Genomic DNA, 19,885 nt, shown 5'->3' with positions numbered 1-19,885 from the left:
CGATCATTCGAATACAAAGTATGAAAAATCGGATCGATCGATGCACTGATTATTTAATTGAAATTCAGAAGCTTTCAAAAATCTAAAGATTTACCTAATTATTTTACAACTACTTAAACCTGCACCCCGATTGGGATACCTAATTTCAAACTTGGCTAAATAGGCTATCACTAGGGCGTAGGGCAGTGATAGCTTAGTGATTGAAACTTGGCCTCTCGATCGAGGGGTTCGAGGTTCAAATCAGGCACCTCTGATTTTACGAACTTATGTGAGTATAGCAAATTAATTATCCCCTACTTTAACGGTGAAGAAAAACATCGTGAAGAAATCTGAATTCCTGAGAGATCTTAAAAAAAGCTCTCAATGATAAGTACCAAAGATAAGTACTCAAAGATAAGCATTTGGCCAGCGCAGTCAACTATGGCCTTATCCTTCTTAGTCTGAGAGAAGACCCATGCCCAGCGGGACAGTAAAATGTTGCTGATGAAGCTATCACTGCCCTTCATGATTTATTGTACGTGTTGCAGTAAGTATAAGTATGATATCTACAACAATTGTTGCAAGTACATCTTTAAAAGTGTTTCTTTCCCCAAATGAAGAATATAATATTTCTACTATCTCTTAAATATGTTTATGTAAAAAATACGTGGTATTTCATAAATTTTCTCAGTCATTAATTATTGTAAAAGTAGATTTACATGTATAAATGCTCTTAAAAGTCATGTTTTTGTTTCGGTTTTGGAGCTCTTATTCGGAGAGACAACATTGCCTAATAAAAAGCTCTCTGATTCCATTAAACATTCACTCGAAATCTCTTATACTATTTGGACATTTCTGATTTATTTATTAGTAAAATAAATTCACTCAACGTTACTTAACTACATTCACTATGTAGTAAAATTAAATTTGTGTAATTTTATTTCATAATTGTATTAAATTTAGGTACATACAATAATTTAAAAATTCATCTAATTTAAATACTTATTGTATTTTATTTTTCCAACAGATCCTCTAGATTAACAACTAGCTGTCAAAGTTTGGGATTGGCACCGTAACAAGAAAACCAGCTCAAGCATAGATATTAGTCAGTAGAATAATATATTATATATGAGCTCAAGTAACATCCAGTCGTCATTGTTTTTTTAGTTATATCAAAAAGGTTAAAAATAAAACATAAAATTAAAACAGGTCGCGTATTTAAGAACATAATTTATGTAAATGAATGAAAATATGCATTTAATCGTTCTACAGTCAATAAAACCTCATTAATCCATTTATCATTTAAGATACTTTATATATAAAAGAAAAATATCAACACTTTGACACTACTGACACAAACGCTGTTGATTTGACAAAAGTGTCAACAGAGTTGATTTCTCCATTGCACGATGAAAAGTATTATCTCAGCTATTCGTCGCAGAGCTATTAATTTAAACAACTGTAAGCGTTTTTTACGAACAAGCCAAAAATTAAATAACGAGGATAATGTCCAAATAGGTAATCCATTTTGCTTGGAGCCTATAGCAACCGAGAGCCATACTTTAAGGAAACATGACAACCACAGACGGCAAACTGTTTACGAATTCGGTCTCTACGTGGCTGCGTGTATGCCGAAGTATGTTCAAAAGGTTCAGATGCAACATACTGATGAACTGGAAATCCTCGTTGCTCCAGAGGGCATTCATCCCGTGCTAAGTTTCTTGCGCTACCACCAGCACGCATGCTTCGAACAATGCTCTGCAGCTACTGGAATGGACGTACCAAGCAGAGTGTATAGATTCGAAGTAATCTACTTTCTACTAAGCCTGAGATTTGGTGAACGGGTTACCGTGAAGACTTACACCGATGAACTCACTCCTCTCAGATCCGCGTGCAGCCTTTGGCGTGGTTGTAACTGGTTTGAAAGAGAGATTTATGATATGTTTGGCGTTATCTTCACTCATCATCCGGATTTGAGGAGAATTCTCACAGATTACGGGTTCGTTGGACATCCTCTGAGGAAAGATTTTCCTTTAACTGGTTATATTGAGGTCAGGTACGATGACGAATTGAAGAAGCTGGTGTATGAGCCCGTGGAATACGCCCAGGAGTACAGGCGCTTTCAATTGGAGTCACCCTGGAACTACATGAACAACTTTCACGAAGGTTACAACTGTCCAATGCCGCCACCACAAAAGAAATAGTTTTGTTTTGTAAAATTTTCAAAATATTAGAATTTTCTGCTTTCATTAACTTGCTGTAGTAACTTAATAAATATTTGCCTTATTTATTAATTTAAAAATTATTTATTAATTTCCAGTCTCTTTGTTTTTACAGTACAAAAATGTAAGAATATTTTTAACCAATAGTTGTTATTATGCATTCAGAGTTATTCATTCAAAATCTAAGTATTATCTGTTACACATTTTCCGAATAATTCCTAAAGGAGTTCTAAACTGTATGAGATTATAATATCTAGTTATTGTTGGATAAAATTATTATGTACTTTCACACCACACAAATATAGATATAAAATTTTATATTTGTTAAAAATGCTTTCTAAGCTGATATTTTAAACGGTCTTTATGAAAACAAAGTAATAAAGTAATACACACTATGTGTGTTTACTTATTAAATTAAGTAAAAAAATTACAGAAACAAATTTCTGAAACCTTATTTACAGTAAAATTGCTTATTTTTTGTACACAAAAGCTATGTAATAATCTAAGACAATATTATACTTTTTCCTCTACTTTGTAATTTTACAACAACAACCCTTAAATAATCAAAAGGTGTTAAAGTATGTGTGAAGAATACAGAATACACACAGACAACGCCGCGAGGGAAAGCTAGTCCAATAATAGATCTATTCAACCCCTGGGCGGCCAGATGACGGTCCTTTCAAACGGTTCTCAATTAATAACTTTGGAAATTAGCGGGAAGTGGCTAATTATTCTATCTCCATTCTAAGTTACTTGTTTTATAAGTATCTGTGGCGGAGGTCAGGGAAATTGCGATTTTGTTCGTTAGAAGTGACCTCTTAAATTTGTTTTTTAAGTCACTATGATTTTTTTTTAATGATACTAAAATTAAACTTTATTAATTTTAAATGTACAAACTACAATATTATAATGAATATTTATATAAATCAATAGTAATAAAATACAATAGTAAAAATGTAGAACTTAAAATTTGACAAATTTTGAATGTCATGCGTGGAAATACGAGAAATTAACTTTCAAACACGTTACATAATTTTATTACTAAGCTTAAAAGCATAATCTACTTAAAAGTTCATAATTTACTTAATAACTTTAAGTAAGCAACCAAAATTACAAATATTCGCCTAGTAAATTGCTAAATGGTAAATTTCCATTGAAATTTATCACGCAGTATGTACCTATTTATTTTCACTCAATTAAATTCCTATTAAAGCTAATCTAGTTGGTAGTTCTTGAACTAATAATATTACTCTAAATACCCACATTTCGGTTCTAATGGTATTTAGTTAACCCAAAGAGGGAAATACAAACAGCTGAACATTTATTATGTTTACAGCAGAACTTCAGCTCACTTAAGCTTAAGCAATTAGGAGTTGCGCGAAGTTTTACCGGGGTACTAGGTTGCAGCGATAGGTATGTAGTTATGGATAGTGTATAGGGTTGCTCGAAAATTATATCTGGTTCATATCTGCCCCATCATACGGACATCTGCGTAAGAATAACGGCTGAGTGGAGGACTGAATGAGCAATCGGCCCGCAGTGTGTGGCGCGCTCTCGGTGGGACACGCCGTCGGTCTCCCGGGATCGAACCAACTTACCACGTGGACTCTAAACTTCGTAACGCGATGTCTACGAAATATTAAACTAATATAAGCCCTGAAACGTTTTTGCGTTAGCGAAAAAAGGTGAGTTTTATCCGTTTGTTTTAGATACTTTTATGTTGTTTTTGTTTACTTGTTGGCACTTTTGATTAGTTTTTAGAGCAACTTGCGCACTGAATAGAGCTATATATTTTTCAGTTCGTTTAATTATTTTATATGTAAGAAGTATTTTCACATAGTTGCAGGCATTTGATTATATTGAAAACATGGCAGTAATATTTTTACATACTACACATGTATACCATCTTTATATTCATTTATTATAGTCGCTCATGAGTTATGCATGTTAATTGGGTTATATATATTATAGTGTTCAAATATACAACATATAATTGTTCAATTATAAATTAGATATTTTAACATAAAAGCATATAAAGCATGGTACTATAGACGTGTGCATTTTGTACATAAAACACCTAAATTTTAATGATTGTACGATACTTGTGATAGTAACAAATTTGAATATAGTACAAAGTAACGTAAACAATATTATATAATTACAATATTTTTATAGGGGTTAAATTGTTATTAAAATGTATGGCATTAAACTAAGTTACGGTATCTTAGTAAACAATAAAAATATATTTCCTCAGTTTAAATAATATGAATATAAATAATAAATTTACCAAAATTTGATATTAGTTCTTCTCAGAATAGTATTTATTTTTAAAGCTTTCGTTTCACACATAATCATGTGGGTATCACGTGTTTTTCAAACTATCTTAGGAAAACATATATCTTAAAACAAAAAAAACTTTAACGCTTATTTGAGTTTTTATGACGTGCTTTAAGTAATGAAAACTTTATGAATGTAGGTACCTATTATAAGGTTTATTTTTAAATTTACTACATACCTCCTACAGTTATATTACTAAGCACAAAGTTTAATATCAATCACTTCACTTTTTACAAAGTTCTGACTTTTCGTCACGGGATTTGGGTAAATAAATTATAAATAGTCGTAAATTATGTTGTAAAAGTATAATATTCAATGTACATACTTCTAGTAAATGTTTATGTTATGTCAAGCAAGCCAAAAAAGAGGCAATTAAGTAAAAAAGTAATTTGCGGTTCTTGCGGTTCGACGAAAGGGTGTGAATATCGGCTCTAGGGCAGTGGAGTTAGTGGTTCAGGTTCAAATCATAACTTACATAAGTTAGTTAATAAAACTTGTATATAACTTTACGAATATTTTGGTATAGGTAGCCCTTACACCTAAGCCTTTGGCAGTCATACATTTACTGAAATATAATTATTATAAAATTTACCTATTCATACAAAACTAGTGGAACTAGATTCAACATAAGCACAAATTAATGGGATCAGATACACATGAATAAATAAAAAAACGAAATTTATCAATATTTCACCTCATTTTTCCATTGCGAGTAAGTGTTGATAGCTAATAATGTTAGATGTTTAAACACTAAATAATTCCTCCAAAAAGCTTAAAGAATCCTATTTAAAATAAATAAATTCGACATTCTATTCATTCTTCGTTTATAGTATTTTATTGTACGTGGAGTTACTATCCCCTCACTAGAATATGTAGGAAATTCGAGAGGACGGAAAATTTGAAGAATGTGATTATGTTCGAGCGGGGATTTCTGGTGCATACGCCGCGTAACAAAACCGGGTAACCAAATAAAAAATAATCAACCAGTGTGTCACTCTCAAAAATGGTACCGGAGACCGAGTTGTTTTATTTGCCCCCGGCGGCGAAGCTCAAAAATATGAAACCAGTTAACGTTCTGAATACTGACGCACAAATTCTGAAAACCAAGTAACGTACTGTCAGATTCATGGAGCATTTTGGCTTTTTTATCTTGAGGAAAAATGATCTCATTTTTTTTGTTTTTTTATTAGTAAACTGTTTGAAATATTGCTAGGTCGCGGTAACAAATACTAATACTACTTTTTATTATGTACCGGGAACTCACGATATGCTTTTTTCTATTGCCGATATTTCGACGCAATAACATGGATCGTCGTCAGGGCGTGCATGAGCATGCAGTCCACCTGATTTTTTTTTCTTATAGGTGTAGCAGACGAGCGTCTGCTACCCCTAAGTATATTATAAAAAAAACGTACCTATTTCTGACTAATAATAGCAATAAAAGCTGCACCTTTAAGTATAGTTATTGGCCCCTGACTTCTAATAATATTAATCACTTGGTAACGATAACAACAAGCACTAATAGATACACGTGTAACCCATACCTACATTAGCGTAAAGCAACTCTCGTCCGCGCTGATAGCTACTTTATTTTTAAGAATGATTAAGCTTTACTCAAACCACCGATCTGCACACTATCTTTTTAACATCTATTTAATCAACCCTAACAAATATTATTTACTTAGGACGAGTTGCGTCGAAAGCCCGTTTAAAGTTTGCGTTAAAGTTTAACATAACAATAACTTTGACTATAGCAATGGAATGTTAGAATTCTATGTTGCACTAATTTATCTGTCATTAACGTCAGTTATGTCGCTGTCACCACAATTTTTAGTCGACTTTGATGTGTCAAGTTATTGTTTTTGTCAACTTCAGTACATATACTGAAGTTGACAAAAACAATAACTTTAACCGATCGAAATCGAGCGGTTAAAGTTATGTGTAAGTTACGACGTAATTTAAACTTTAACTAAAACGTTACAAGTAATCATTTTTTAACCATAGAATTAACGGTTGTTAGGCTTTTGTAAACGTTAAATCACAGGATGCAACTCACTCTTACTTTATAATAACAAAAAAAAAAACAATTGCATTTTATAAGATTTTTTGTTATTGTAGTACAAATGTAAAACTATATGTATATAAGCGGTAAATTATTTAAGCGACAACGCTTCTTTTCAATTAGTGACCTACGAGACGACAGAGCTACTGACAGACAGATGGATGGGGTTGACAGACTGCACAAATACAACTTGTTCATTTATCTACAGTGAAATAAAGAAAACCCAAATAAGGTATTTTGTGTGTGCCTTTTCTATTTACTACTGATGTTACAGAGAGATCAAATAAAAGCTTTATTACTGTATTGATGCTGCAGCTGCAACACTATTTTGTCTCTGATCGTAATGCCTCGAATATACTCTGGGCACGCTGCCCCAAAGTTTGCCCATCAAAAATTATGCAATTTATACACCTAAATAAATGATGTAAGAAATGTGTCTACATTAATGACGCCTATAGATATTTTATTGTAAAAATAAAAGTAGTTATCAATATTGAAGAAAACGGTAGAGAGAAAACTATAAAAACTCAACAGGTCCTCGATTCAAATGACTGATTAGCCGTAGTCTATGTTTATTAGTACATATCTTAAAGCTGAAGGATGAGATAGAGAAAGTAAGTTAAAAATATAATGTAGTAAATGTATGCAAACCACAATATTGTATAAACGTGTGGTGATGGTAGTGCCTCAGTGAAGCTACTTTCAATTATATCAACGGCAGTGTTGGGCGCTGCTGTGTTCCGGTTTGAAGGATGTGGTAAGGGAGACAGACTTTTCCGAGGCGTTCCAGTTTAGTCCTCAGGGATAGCGGCGCATCTGTGGCCGATCTTAGGTAGAAATATCTAATCCTATCTGGGGTTGATTACAGATGTCCATGGGCGGCAGTTGCCACTTACCATCAGGTGGACTGCATGCTCGTCTGCTACTCCTTTATTATAAAAAAAAAGTGTGGTGATGGTAGTGCCTCAGTGAAGCTACTTTCAATGTATATAAATTATCACTACTAAATTTATAGGAACCTGATCTATGATTAAGTTGACCGCCTCACGCGTTACAGTTGGCATCCACACCATCCCACTCAAACGCTTGAACTGCATCACGTCAAACATACACACGGTGGTGGAAGCACCTTCCCACTGGTAATATGCTGGATCTAACACCTTTCAAGAAATATGTTCTACCATACTCTTTTTGAGTTCTATCTCTAGTTGTATATTTATTTGTTTACCTGTCCTGCAAACATGACATAGGAAACTTCATTTATTATTTGTATGAGAGGAGTGTAAAAAGGCCAAACTATTTATTTTTACCAGTCAAGTATTTCCAAAAATTTCAAATCGGTTCAAATATTGGTACAGTACTCATTTCAAAAGGTAAAGTAGCTCACAGGTGAACTAGTTAATCAAACAGTTGCTTCCGGTGAAGCTAACTACAGTCAAACATTCCTGCTAATTACTGAAATGTTAGAACAGAAAACCTTTTAGAGTAACTACCTAGTTACACGGAAATTAAAATCGGTCTTAAAAATAATTATTCGTTCATTCGTGTTCGTTATTATTTTAAAGTTTTTTATTAAATTATGTGATGTTTTCTATTTTATTGAATTAATAAGAAACAGAAATTTAAACTATTTTAAAATTCAGAAGATTAAAATTCGCGCAAATGGTATTTATTGGAATACCGACGTTTACATTTAATTATTATTACACAAATAAATTATTAAATTAATTACATTTAATTCCACTTTATGTTTATTATAACTATAGCTATATTTTACAAAAAACTGTAAGTATTTTAAATTATTTTGAAAAAGCTTAATAATTAACAAATAACAACTTTCTCAATTGAAATTATGAGTAAAGGATATAATAGTTCGAATGAAAATTTTTGGGAAGTAAGCCAACCGCACTTGAAATGTGTACATAACTGCTATTTTACGGTAGAACTCTGGCGAACTGTGTGTAGGAATAACTTGGACGGAACTTTGAAACAGGGAAGCAAAGCGAACCGCAGAGTGCCGCTTTGCTACATGGAATATATGATAAAGCTTTATGTTTAAGATAAAAAATAAGCATAACAAAAGAAGAATAATGACTGTTCTGATTGCAAACTTATTATTGATAGGTTTATTATAATTTTGTGGTGTAAACGATCTTTTTATTTCATGTTTACTTATGGAAAAGAAATTTAATTTTCAATTAAAAAGATGACGGTACGAGAGTCTGACAATTCTCTCTCTTTTTATTGTATTGTCTTTTTTATAATATCTGCTCTACTGAAATTTATATACATGAGGAGTAAGTATTTAAGGTAATGTAGGGCTCCTCCTTAGATGCGTTTTTCCAGGAAAGACTTTCCATGGACCAATCAATTTATAAGATTAGGCTATCGATCGCCTTATCTTGAATAATTTATTTTTGTTCCAGCAAACATTGAAATAATATTTTTTATGAAATGTTAACATTGATAAATAATTAGTAAAAAATAATTGATTTAGTACTTATGACGATGATAAAAAAATACCATAAGCTTAATTGTATATTCTGCACAGTGTATCCGTACTAAATCTAATGTAGGCATTATTTCATTATATAGAGCTTAGATGGTCTTAGAGCTTATAGGTACTTACGTTAAGCATTCACAGCTGAGATACGGTTAAGACGGTCCGGCTGTCACAGACGAGACATTACGTAACGGATGTGTTTATCTTTACAAAAATCTATACGACAGTCATAATACTCGTATCTTCAGATAACACACTCAACGAACCTTTTTCCATACAATGGTTGGCACCGCGGTCGAAAAGACGTTACAAGCTCTGCTCGTGTATTGATAGGGTTAGAAGCGAGGCTGTCTCGAATCTTTCTCAAGCATTATCGTGTTTTTGCGGAAAAGTAGTTACCGGTGTACGATCGCGTCCGCATTCGTTTCGACGTTGAATCGGCAGTTCGCACCTCATGTCGTGGGGCCTAAACGACCATCTTCGTAAAGCATCACTCAAGTGTTGGTTTAATACTTGAGATATTGAGTCGTTTTGATCTCTCGAACTGCAGCGCTTGTTAGTTTATACGGTAAACAAACGTTGTTCAGAAATTATAGAGTTTTTTAATAATTATTGTTGGTAATATTACTAACCCGTCGTATTAATCATGTAATCAATTATTCACGTAAGTTTTCTTATAACTTTTAATAGGTCATAGGAATTATATTTCATTTATATTTTTTTATATCTTTTAATTAGACTCACACTTCATAAACTTATTGTGGGCCTATAAAATAAAAATATACAGTATAAAAAATATTATAAAACTGATTTTATTACCGTCCGTTTAAATAAATAAAAATTGTCTCAAATGCTCTGCTATTTAAAATTAAAGTCAGACACTACAATTTAATTACATATTGTAATATACGCAACATCGTTACAGTACCCTTACCGTGAGTTTTCAAAACATCCCACAATTTACGTTACGTTTACACAATCCATTATTCTGTTCCGTTTGCTTCAGTAGACTGAGTAAACTTACGTTTACTACGAGTAAGTGCTGAAGTATTTTTGTATTGTATGTTCGCAAAAAAGAGAGACAAAACATAAAGCGCCATTTTGTCAATTTAGACATTTTATGTTACGTTACTGACACTATAGTTCTGATACAATCCGCTAGGGGCGCTGATTGGAATTTATATAATACGTAAACAAATACCAAAACAGTCATATTTGTCAAAACGTAAAAACTGATGGTAAGGGTACAGTTAGGTTTGAATTGAGTGATTATATTGACTGATCCAATCGTTGAAGGGAAATGGCATTTTATATTCGTGTTGTACGCATGCACTGTAATTACGGTGTTTGCAAATAGCGATGTGTATTTTAATGTTATACACGTTTGTTTTGTTACATTTACTTCCGATGCATGTTTGTTTAGCAACGTAATAACTACATTGTAGTCTCTAAGTAAACAAGGGTTTATGTAGAATTATTTGCTACAAAACAAACTGGGGTTGGACGATCAATTTGAAAAAAGTTTATTTAAAGACTTTTTGGATTTTTTGTATGGATTTTTCTATTACGAGTGTATTTTAGAATTTTTCGCAAGATCTAATGATCATTATTAGATTATTAAAAGAATCTAAATCTTGGAGAAGCACTACGCTGCTATTTTAATGAAAAAATATCGACCTGACACACACAAATCTTAGATCAATCTTAGCCAGACCATCTATAAGAAATTAGATTTCTGAGTTTATGTATCTTTGTATGTAAATAAGGAATCTAAGTGTCGATGATTTACTTATGAGTGTAAAAAAACGTAATTAGTAAAACTTTCGACAATATTACTCAATATATAGATATAGTCACATTTCCACTGACAAACACAAGATATATCCACTTTTATACCAGCACATAACAATAGCCTCCATAAAATTTATTCTTGAAAGCAGTGGATGTTTATTTTATTTTTATTCACAGTATCACATGGATATCCCGGGCTTTAGTGAGTGACAGCAACGCAGAGGATTTCGTGTGACGGGAAATATGCAGCAACCCTGGTGGTCGCTTTATCTGCTCGGTATTTTCATGCTGGGACTCGATTCTAAACTTGTTGGTGAGTGCTTTGTAAATCAACAAAATATAACAAAGAAAAAAAATGTTTTTTTAGAGCTACTGTCACAATACCTTTTAGCAATTACTTTACTATGACCGTACGTATACGAAAAGATATTAATTATATTTACTGACCCACTGCGGGTCGCACATGGAAAGAACAAATACCAAAATACCAGTACCACACGAAAGTGGCATAGGACTAGAGAGCACTAACTATTCGCTGGCGCTGCTGTATACAGTTTATTTTTTTACTATTTGTAGACAACGTGACAACGTCATAAGAAAATACTGATGGAATGGTTGCATTTGGCATTTGCCAATTTGTCTAACGCTGCCTTACGCAGAGGCCGATTGAACCTCTTTGTCGCTCGTTCCGCGCCCTCGCTTGCACTTCAAGCCTTAAATGGAACGCCTCAGAGCGAGGTAACGCCGCATGAGTCATGTTTTTGGTGCGTGCAGCCGGCTCCATAAAATTATAAGACATTGTCACGTCAAAAAAGAATATACATTGTTTAGAGTAAACATATACCTTACTACAAAATTTCACATGATTATGTTATTAAAACTTAGTTGTTAAAGTTAAATTTTTATTTTTAAATTAGTTTGATGTTATGTAAAAATAGTTACTTGTTAAGTTATGCATAGATACAACTTAGTTCACTTTCAGGTCAAGCGTTCCAACCGGAATTTGCAGAGCCTTTAACTAACCTCACTGTACCAATAAGTCGAGACGCTACTTTTAGATGCTTAGTACAGAACTTGGGAGGTTACAGGGTGAGTTGAACACAAAACAGCAAGATAATATTTAAATTTTTTTACAGAAAAAGAGTGCAATACCATTATAATTTTACAGGTAGGATGGGTAAAAGCAGACACAAAAGCAATACAAGCTATCCACGTTCATGTAGTCACTAATAATCATAGGGTAGCAGTGTCCCATAACGGACAGACTGTCTGGAATTTACACATCCGAAACGTTCAAGAAGAAGACCGGGGGCAGTATATGTGTCAAATCAATACGGACCCAATGAAAAGCCAGGTAAGAACCCTATAGCTTCATTTAACGTGTTCATTAATTAGACGTCAGAACACTCCATTCTACATCCTCTTCCAAAGGTCCATTAGATGTCGTGTCAACGCTTTCCTTGCGTTGGTATTTCTTTTTCTTACTATACCCCCGGATTCTGACTTGTCTATACAAAAATTCTCTGGTCATTATTTCCGGGACAAACATCTTTCTGCTTCTAAATAGTATTTTGTTCCTTGGACCCCAGTTGATTGTTGGTTTAAACAAGTTTTTCAATTCATCATAATAATAATATTGTTTTATTTGGATTAATAGACCGATAAATATTATTAAAAAATAGATGCCAATTAAAATATACAACATTAGTTCATCGCAGCGCAATGAAATTGATTGAATTATGTATGAATCATCAAACTCCTGAGCGTTAATATTCGTCCATTTAAATCCCAAAACAAAACCAGTTAAAATAGGGCTCATAATCCACGATATCTTCCAGTAATAACTCGGTTTTACGCCAATCATAAAAATAATATCAACACTATGATTTTTAAATCCATAAAGCCAATAAACGGTCACCGAGAAAAATACTATATTTGTAAGTTGTAAAATAATTATGACGTCGTTAAGAACTGCAGCTAGATCAGAACAATAAAATGGTGAAGAAATCGTGCATATAATTGCTATTAATAAAACAGAAGATAACTTATCATACTTTCTAGCTAACTTCACGTTTTTGAACATTATCTCTTGGAAAAATAAATATAAAATCCATAAATTAATAAATAAGCAAAAAAATATTGCTGAAAACCAAATGAAAGCCCAAATGGATAGTTCGTCAAAGTACATTAGCGTTTCTGTAACGGACGCTAAAACTGTAAAGAAAAAGCTTTCACCCATTTCCAGCACATTTTCCTCTTCGCCGTGGTAGTATGACATACTTTTAATACCACCAAATATAACGAGCGCTAACAAAATAGTAATAAAAATCGAACATAAGGGTACTGTTACCGATGTCATAGTTGCTGGACTTCGAAATGGAACATCGCGAGATAAAAATGTTATAATGCCACAGCCGGCACCACACGTTAAAACACCTCTAGTAAAAGCAGTTATACAATTTGTTGTATCAAAATCATACCAATTTATGATTATCTTTGTCGCGTACCATGTACCGGTCGAGGACAATGCCACCCAAAATAAAACAAAGACGACGAAGCACACATAAATCCCGAGCAGCTTGACAATTGTTTGGATAAACTTCTCTCTTTTTATTGATAAAATAAATAGGACCGAGCCGGTGGTACAGCTTGCAATTACAACTTTCCATAAATTAACACAGTTGGAGTTTTTGGTATTGTTATTGCCAATTTCACGTTCAAAGAAGCAGTTACTACCAGTTTTCATGCCACAATCAGTGTCAAATAAGGCCTGAGCTTCGATGCAGTGTTGAAATACAGAAACATCTTTTCGCTTTATCATGCAAGTGGTATCATTGAAGTCATCACACGTAAACCACGGAGGAGGATCACGGGCCGCATAAAACGTGTATTCCAAATACCAAGAAGTCAACACCATCATGTATATTGTTTTTAATATTATAAAATAAAATGCACCGTAGCCAACACTGCGAAAAATAGGTAGAAAATTCCACATCGAAACGATATTGCAGTTAGTATATTGGGCGATACAAATCTCTGAATAAACCAGTGGTATTCCAACAAATATAACTGCTATCAATTGTATGGTTCCGTGGACGTAAAATCCGCTGTGAGATATTTCGACCGGAGAAAATACTACAGCAACTTCGTTCATCATCCATGCCCACATTATATACCTGTAGGTACTATACGTCTTCCATCTGACCTTTTCTGAATGATGATATTTGTCGTCCAAATTGTTCATTATTTTACTATTAAAGTAAATCGTATTAATTTTTTAATTCGTTAGAATTCCTATTTTCAATTACATATGTTATGTCAAAAGGCCATCTAGATTGAAGCAATCGTTGATATTAAATTTTTCTACCGTAGTTTGTATGTTGTTTTCAATAGTCCGGAAATACTGAGTACAGAAATGAAAATGCAATTGCGATTACAATAAACGTTGGGGATAAAGTGAATTAAACTACAGGCTGGCGGAAGCGAGGGAGCGACGCAGCGGGTAATGATTCGTATATGGTGGTCCTAAATTATTGCGCTCGGCTGTAATTTATACTCGGGCCTGATAACGGCATAAATTCCAAACGACGACAGTGCAGCTGCAGGCTTCGACGACGTCCGCGCGGCATGACGCCACTAGACGTAATGTTCCAAAAATTATTTTCAACCCCCGACCGATAACCATTAGTTCTTTCAAATTGACGCAATGTGTTTCGTTGTGCGCTGCTTCCAAAACGCTCGGCTTATTTGTTCTGTTTATTTAGTACGACTGTTTGTAAAAAAATGTATAGTTTTCTAAAACCACATGTATAGTTTTCGAAAACACGTATAAAATAATAACAATAGACATGTTTCTAATTATTAATATATACAATCTATAATCCGCTATGTTACAAGATCTTCGATATTTACGTTCTAGTTCCATCGCGAGACTCTAAAAACAAAAACAATATTGAACATAATGGTCACAAAGTGTACAAAGAGATCCGAAGAAATTTCGTCTTACTATTAATAATAATAAAATATTTCAACGAATTACGATTGTGAAATTGATCATCGATACATTTTCACAGATGGGCTACTTAGACGTGGTGATACCTCCAGACTTCATTGCTGAGGAAACATCAGGAGATGTGATGGTGCCAGAAGGGGGCACTGCTAAAGTTTCGTGCCGGGCGCGTGGGCAACCGCCACCGCGCATCATGTGGCGGCGGGAAGACGGCTCTGACATTGTGATTAGACACCCCAACGGAACCAAAACTAAAGGTTTGTATGCCATATCTAGTATAATAACCTACAATCTTAGATTATTTTTTTATAGATATGTCTGTGATTTCAGTAAAGAAAAAGTTCTTTATATTTAGCAATCTGTTTATTTATTAAATTAAATCCGAGAGGTGTATCAACGAGATGAAAAAGTACATTCTTTACGATAGGTTGATATTTTATTCATAAAGAAATGCTATCTGTATTATTGAATAAAAATACACAAATAAAACAATCACATATTTTAAAATATATTCATAATATTATCGAGTATTATTATTGTATTGAAATAAAATATCTCGAACAATAATCATAATATTATCTTACCAGACACAACCATTCTTTTTCCATGAAAGCATCGTAATAAAATGTAACGTTTAAAGCCCAACTTTTTTGTCTGTCTATAGTCACAATGTTTGAAGAAGAAACCCTGACGCTTTCGAAGATTTCGCGGTCAGATATGGGCGCTTACTTGTGTATCGCGAGTAACGGCGTCCCGCCGTCAGTCAGCAAGAGGATTGTCATCAAAGTTCATTGTAAGTCCATTGTAATTCCAATCCATCAATCAATTAGAGTAACAGGAAACTAATATAGATCATTATGTCTTGGATGCCAGGTCCGTCTTTTTTATATGTAATATAGGAGCAGCAGACGAGCATGCAGTCCACCTGATGGTAAGTGGTTACTGCCGCCCATGGACATTTACAAATTACATAGTAGTTACCTACCTGAGGTCATTAATACGACGCTACCCCTGAAGACTAAGCTGGTACGCCTTGAAAAAGTATGTCTCCCTTACCACACCCTTCAAACCAGAACACAGTAGCGCTTAACACTACTGTTAAAAGGCAGAAATAGATGCGGCGGTGGTGCTGCCGGAGTTGAACCACAAAGGGTTCTACCAACGTCTAAAATGTAAGTTAATCATTTGATATTCTCCTAGTAATAATCGAACTTGAAACTTTTTAGTGTCAGATGGATATGGGAGCTACTTCATGTCGATGACTACATTATTGCTCATATTAGACACGCTGTTTACATCGTTATCCAACGAAATATATTGAGCGCCGACTTCAGAAATATGTACTAAACCAACATTTATTTCAATTATTTTTTACTTTGTAGTGACATAGAAGTCGGTTGTATTTTTTTGTTAATTTTTTTTTTTTGTATTCTTTTGTTCTTTTGCTTATTATACTGAACTCACGAATACATAAGTGCCTACTAATTTCTAATTGCAGACTATATAACATATTTTGTTATAACTTACTTTGAACCCTATTACTAAACCCTTGTAACTAGCGTGTTGAATAAATCACAGGATAGGTGACAGGAAGCTTTTGTTGCTAAATCCTGAAAGCTCGTATCTTCACAAGGTAATAAATTCCATTTTCTTGAAGATATTTTTTATTCAAGGTGTGCGTGAAAACTCATTTAGCGAACCAAAATTGGTGCTCGGAAAATTCGTTGTAATTGTTGTTTATCTCGACAAGTTTTAGAGGTTTCTCCTTATTAATGGTGTTATTTAACGTCAACGAGTGGCCTTTAATTATTTTAGCCATTTCGTCTGCCTTTGACTTGGAGTAAATACGCGTCTTATTTTTAGAAAAATATTTACTTCGTATAAATATTAATTTAGGACAAAAAATTTGGAGTATCTTATTAAGTTGGGCTTACCATTTGGGTTTTGATGGTATGCTTACTGTTTGATAGACTTTTAATCGACACATTTATTTCACACTACTTCAACTAAATAAATGACGTAAGATATGAGTTGCTACGAGTGACTGTAACAGTTTTGCAGTGATGACCGTCTGGCACTCTTTGTCGTTAGGAACTGCCACGGACTGTCGCCTCCTGTCGTTAGCAACTGCGGCCGATTGTCAGCAACGGTCGCCAATGCGGGCTATCGTAGGATCCGTTACGGTACATAATTCTCCAATGCCCCTAACTAGTAATCCCTGAATTCAAGTAAGCAATTTATCAAATTAGTAAACAATATGTTTTTTTACAGTTCACCCAGTGATCCAAGTACCGAACCAGTTAGTGGGGGCCCCTCTCGGCACAGACGTGACCCTCGAATGCTACGTAGAGTCGTCGCCCAAATCCATCAACTACTGGGTTAGAGATTCTAGTAAGTACACTAATAGGATTAGATCAATCAATAATTTGAATTTATATCATAACTTTTTAATATGAAGTCAATAAGTATTCCATTTACGAACTACAAAGTTATTGTATATGATTTGTAAAGGACAAATTAAATCATAGTTTATCTCATTACGCCAATTACTATCGAATGGACTCAATTACGACGTTTTTTTATTGGTAAGTAATACAAGTTACAAGCAAGCAATCCACTTGATAAGTGGTTACTGCTAGTAAATTTTTTTATATTGAAACCGCGTGAATTCAACGATTATTATCTGATGTGTAACGCACGTGGCCATTTTTTTTTTTTTTTTGTTTTCGAGGGGGAAACCTTCGAAAGGTACCCGGTGCCGTGGGAGCGACACAGAGTTATGTGGGATTCTCACCGCACTAAAACCCCCCCGGTGGCCGTCCTCGGCGCTGCGTAAAGGACTCCGGGATCTCCAGAGGAACGCAACCGGAGTCCTCTTAGCGCGTTGCCCCGTCGGGCTCCGTCCAGGTGAGCATGCCGCTCGCCGCACCGTCTGTTGTACACGACGGTATGCGACCACACATACCGCCGTCCTTCCCGGGGTTGCTGGCCGGGCGGTTTGAGCTCCCACTCTTGCCGCCCGCAACCCCGGAAGCCCCTTTTAGTCGCCTCTTACGACAGGCAGGGGATACCGTAGCCCTATTCTGGTCCCGGAACTACAGGGACAAACGCACGTGGCCAGCGCAATGGACTATGGCCTAATCCTTCTTATTCTGAGAGAAGATCCGTGCCCAGTGGGACGACATGTCAACATATTTAATGAGAAGATTCAAGAGAGCTTAAAACGAGATCTCCGCGTGGGCACGAGGTTACTGCGCTTATAAACACATGAACATTTGAGAACGACTGTATTTACAAAAAATCGCACATAAGTTTTAGAACGTGAACTTATTTTTAACACATAAAAACCAAGCTTACGATTTTCCTCTGTTCTCGTAGAAATAAATCAACTCAGCCATAAAATATGTGCTCCAAAGACGCGAGGCACTAAAACGATAAGCTACTTTTTATCACATCAAATGTTACTAAGGAACCTCATCTCGTGTCCACTCCGTTGAGTCACGCGAGCTTATTGTTCCCCGGGGAATATGTCACTTCGTCGCCATGACTACGACCTTCATCACCAAACCCGAGGTAATCGTATCGCCGGTAATTAAAGATACGATACCACCGCGAGGGTTGGCTAAGTCGAAAATAATTTGTATGGGACGTTACGCTCCGAATATTAAGACTGGTGACCTGAACTACATTTAGGTTTTTAATGATATAGGAGTAGCAGACGAGCATGCAGTCCACCTGATGGTAAGTGGCTACTGCTGCCCATGGAAATCTGTAATCAACCCCAGATAGGATTAGATATTTCTACCTGAGGTCGGCCACAGACGCGCCGCTATCCCTGAGGACTAAGTTGGAGCGCCTTGGAAAAGTATGTCACCAAGAACACAGCGATTACACTGCTGTTATGTGGCAGAAGTAAGTGTGGCGTTGGTGCCTCCGGAGTCGAACCACAAAGGGTTCTACCACCTTCATTGATTGAGGTATTTATGGCTAGATTACCCGACTAGTTGTTTAAGCGTAACAAATGCGAAACTGAAATACATAGTGCGTTTGGAACAATTCCAGTTAATGTGCGAAAGTTATAGAATTAAAAGTCCCAGAAAGATTTAATTACAGTCCTCGAGATTAAACCGTTATCCAATAACAGTCTGGAGTGAAGATATAGTTCGCAGACGCCATTACCATAAAGGTATTTGCACGACCTTCTACAATGTCTAGAAACATTAAACTTGTTATAAACGAGAAAAATCTATTACTATTCGTTAAAATTCAATAAGCAGTAAAATCTATATACCTACTCATTTTATTACAGATAAAATACAATACATATTTGCAGTAATTTTATATTGTCGGCTAAATCTGATTATAAAGAAATCTACTTGTAAATGTTTGCTACACGATATTAGACAAATATTTAACACACCAATGCAATTAAATACTAATAAGTTTCAAATGTAACTTGGTGTGCGAAATATCATTATTAGAAATCGTGTAATTTGTATTAAAATAAAACTACTTTGAAGTGCAAACGTTTTTAGACGCATTGAACGATTTGAGGAAATCTAAAGGGTTTGCGTCACCGACATTCTAATGTTTACAGTACATCTGCAGCTAGTGTAATATAATTTATGATCAAATAATTATACCTCTCTTACTTCATTCGCATTATTAATTTCAAAAATACACATCCGTAAATGAAAACATAACGCCTTGTATTTATTTTTTAATTAACACCATCAATCTTATAATACGAATCGTGCGGTCTGTTCGAAATTGGCGTAGTTTTTTGGCAAGCCGCACCGAAGGCGGGGCGTCGCTTGCAAGTAATGAGATATTAAGATTTAATTTACGAGTACGTTGGGTTTAAGTCTTAAGAAAAGTGACCTATTGTGGTGAAATAAGACAATGCTCGTTAGTTCCACTTGAGTGGACATGGCGTTTACGACGCCGTCGGCGGAGACCCACAAAGCTTTTATAATTTATAT

General features: G+C 34.7%; 2 protein-coding genes across 2 annotated transcripts in view; both read left to right on the top strand.

Moving 5' to 3' along the window:
- Positions 1-1,338: 1,338 nt before the first annotated feature.
- LOC140748986 (NADH dehydrogenase [ubiquinone] iron-sulfur protein 3, mitochondrial) lies at positions 1,339-2,571 on the top strand. The gene has a single exon (XM_073081986.1). It carries the CDS (start codon positions 1,389-1,391, stop codon positions 2,181-2,183), a length of 795 nt encoding a protein of 264 aa, XP_072938087.1. The 5' UTR covers positions 1,339-1,388; the 3' UTR covers positions 2,184-2,571.
- A 1,172-nt stretch (positions 2,572-3,743) lies between these two features.
- Positions 3,744-19,885, top strand: part of LOC140753693 (lachesin) — a 29,484-nt gene continuing 13,342 nt past the window's right edge. Inside the window, exons 1-7 of the mRNA XM_073088460.1 lie at positions 3,744-3,886; positions 11,072-11,207; positions 11,877-11,983; positions 12,063-12,248; positions 14,968-15,160; positions 15,568-15,696; positions 17,175-17,294. Coding sequence (XP_072944561.1) covers positions 11,138-11,207; positions 11,877-11,983; positions 12,063-12,248; positions 14,968-15,160; positions 15,568-15,696; positions 17,175-17,294 — 805 coding nt within the window. The 5' untranslated portion in view covers positions 3,744-3,886; positions 11,072-11,137. The remainder of the gene's footprint in view (positions 3,887-11,071; positions 11,208-11,876; positions 11,984-12,062; positions 12,249-14,967; positions 15,161-15,567; positions 15,697-17,174; positions 17,295-19,885) is intronic.

The sequence above is a fragment of the Epargyreus clarus genome, unplaced genomic scaffold, assembly GCF_041222505.1.
Source record: "Epargyreus clarus isolate Ecla_fem2 unplaced genomic scaffold, WU_Ecla_fem_2.2 ptg000003l, whole genome shotgun sequence".
Lineage (NCBI taxonomy): Eukaryota > Metazoa > Arthropoda > Insecta > Lepidoptera > Hesperiidae > Epargyreus > Epargyreus clarus.
Note: the sequence above shows the minus strand (reverse complement) of the source record. Positions and strands in the feature narration are given on the sequence as shown.

Coding starts and splice junctions, on each gene's coding strand:
- LOC140748986 (XM_073081986.1), top strand. CDS start 1,389: ATGAAAAGTATTATCTCAGCTATTCGTCGCAGAGCTATTAATTTAAAC.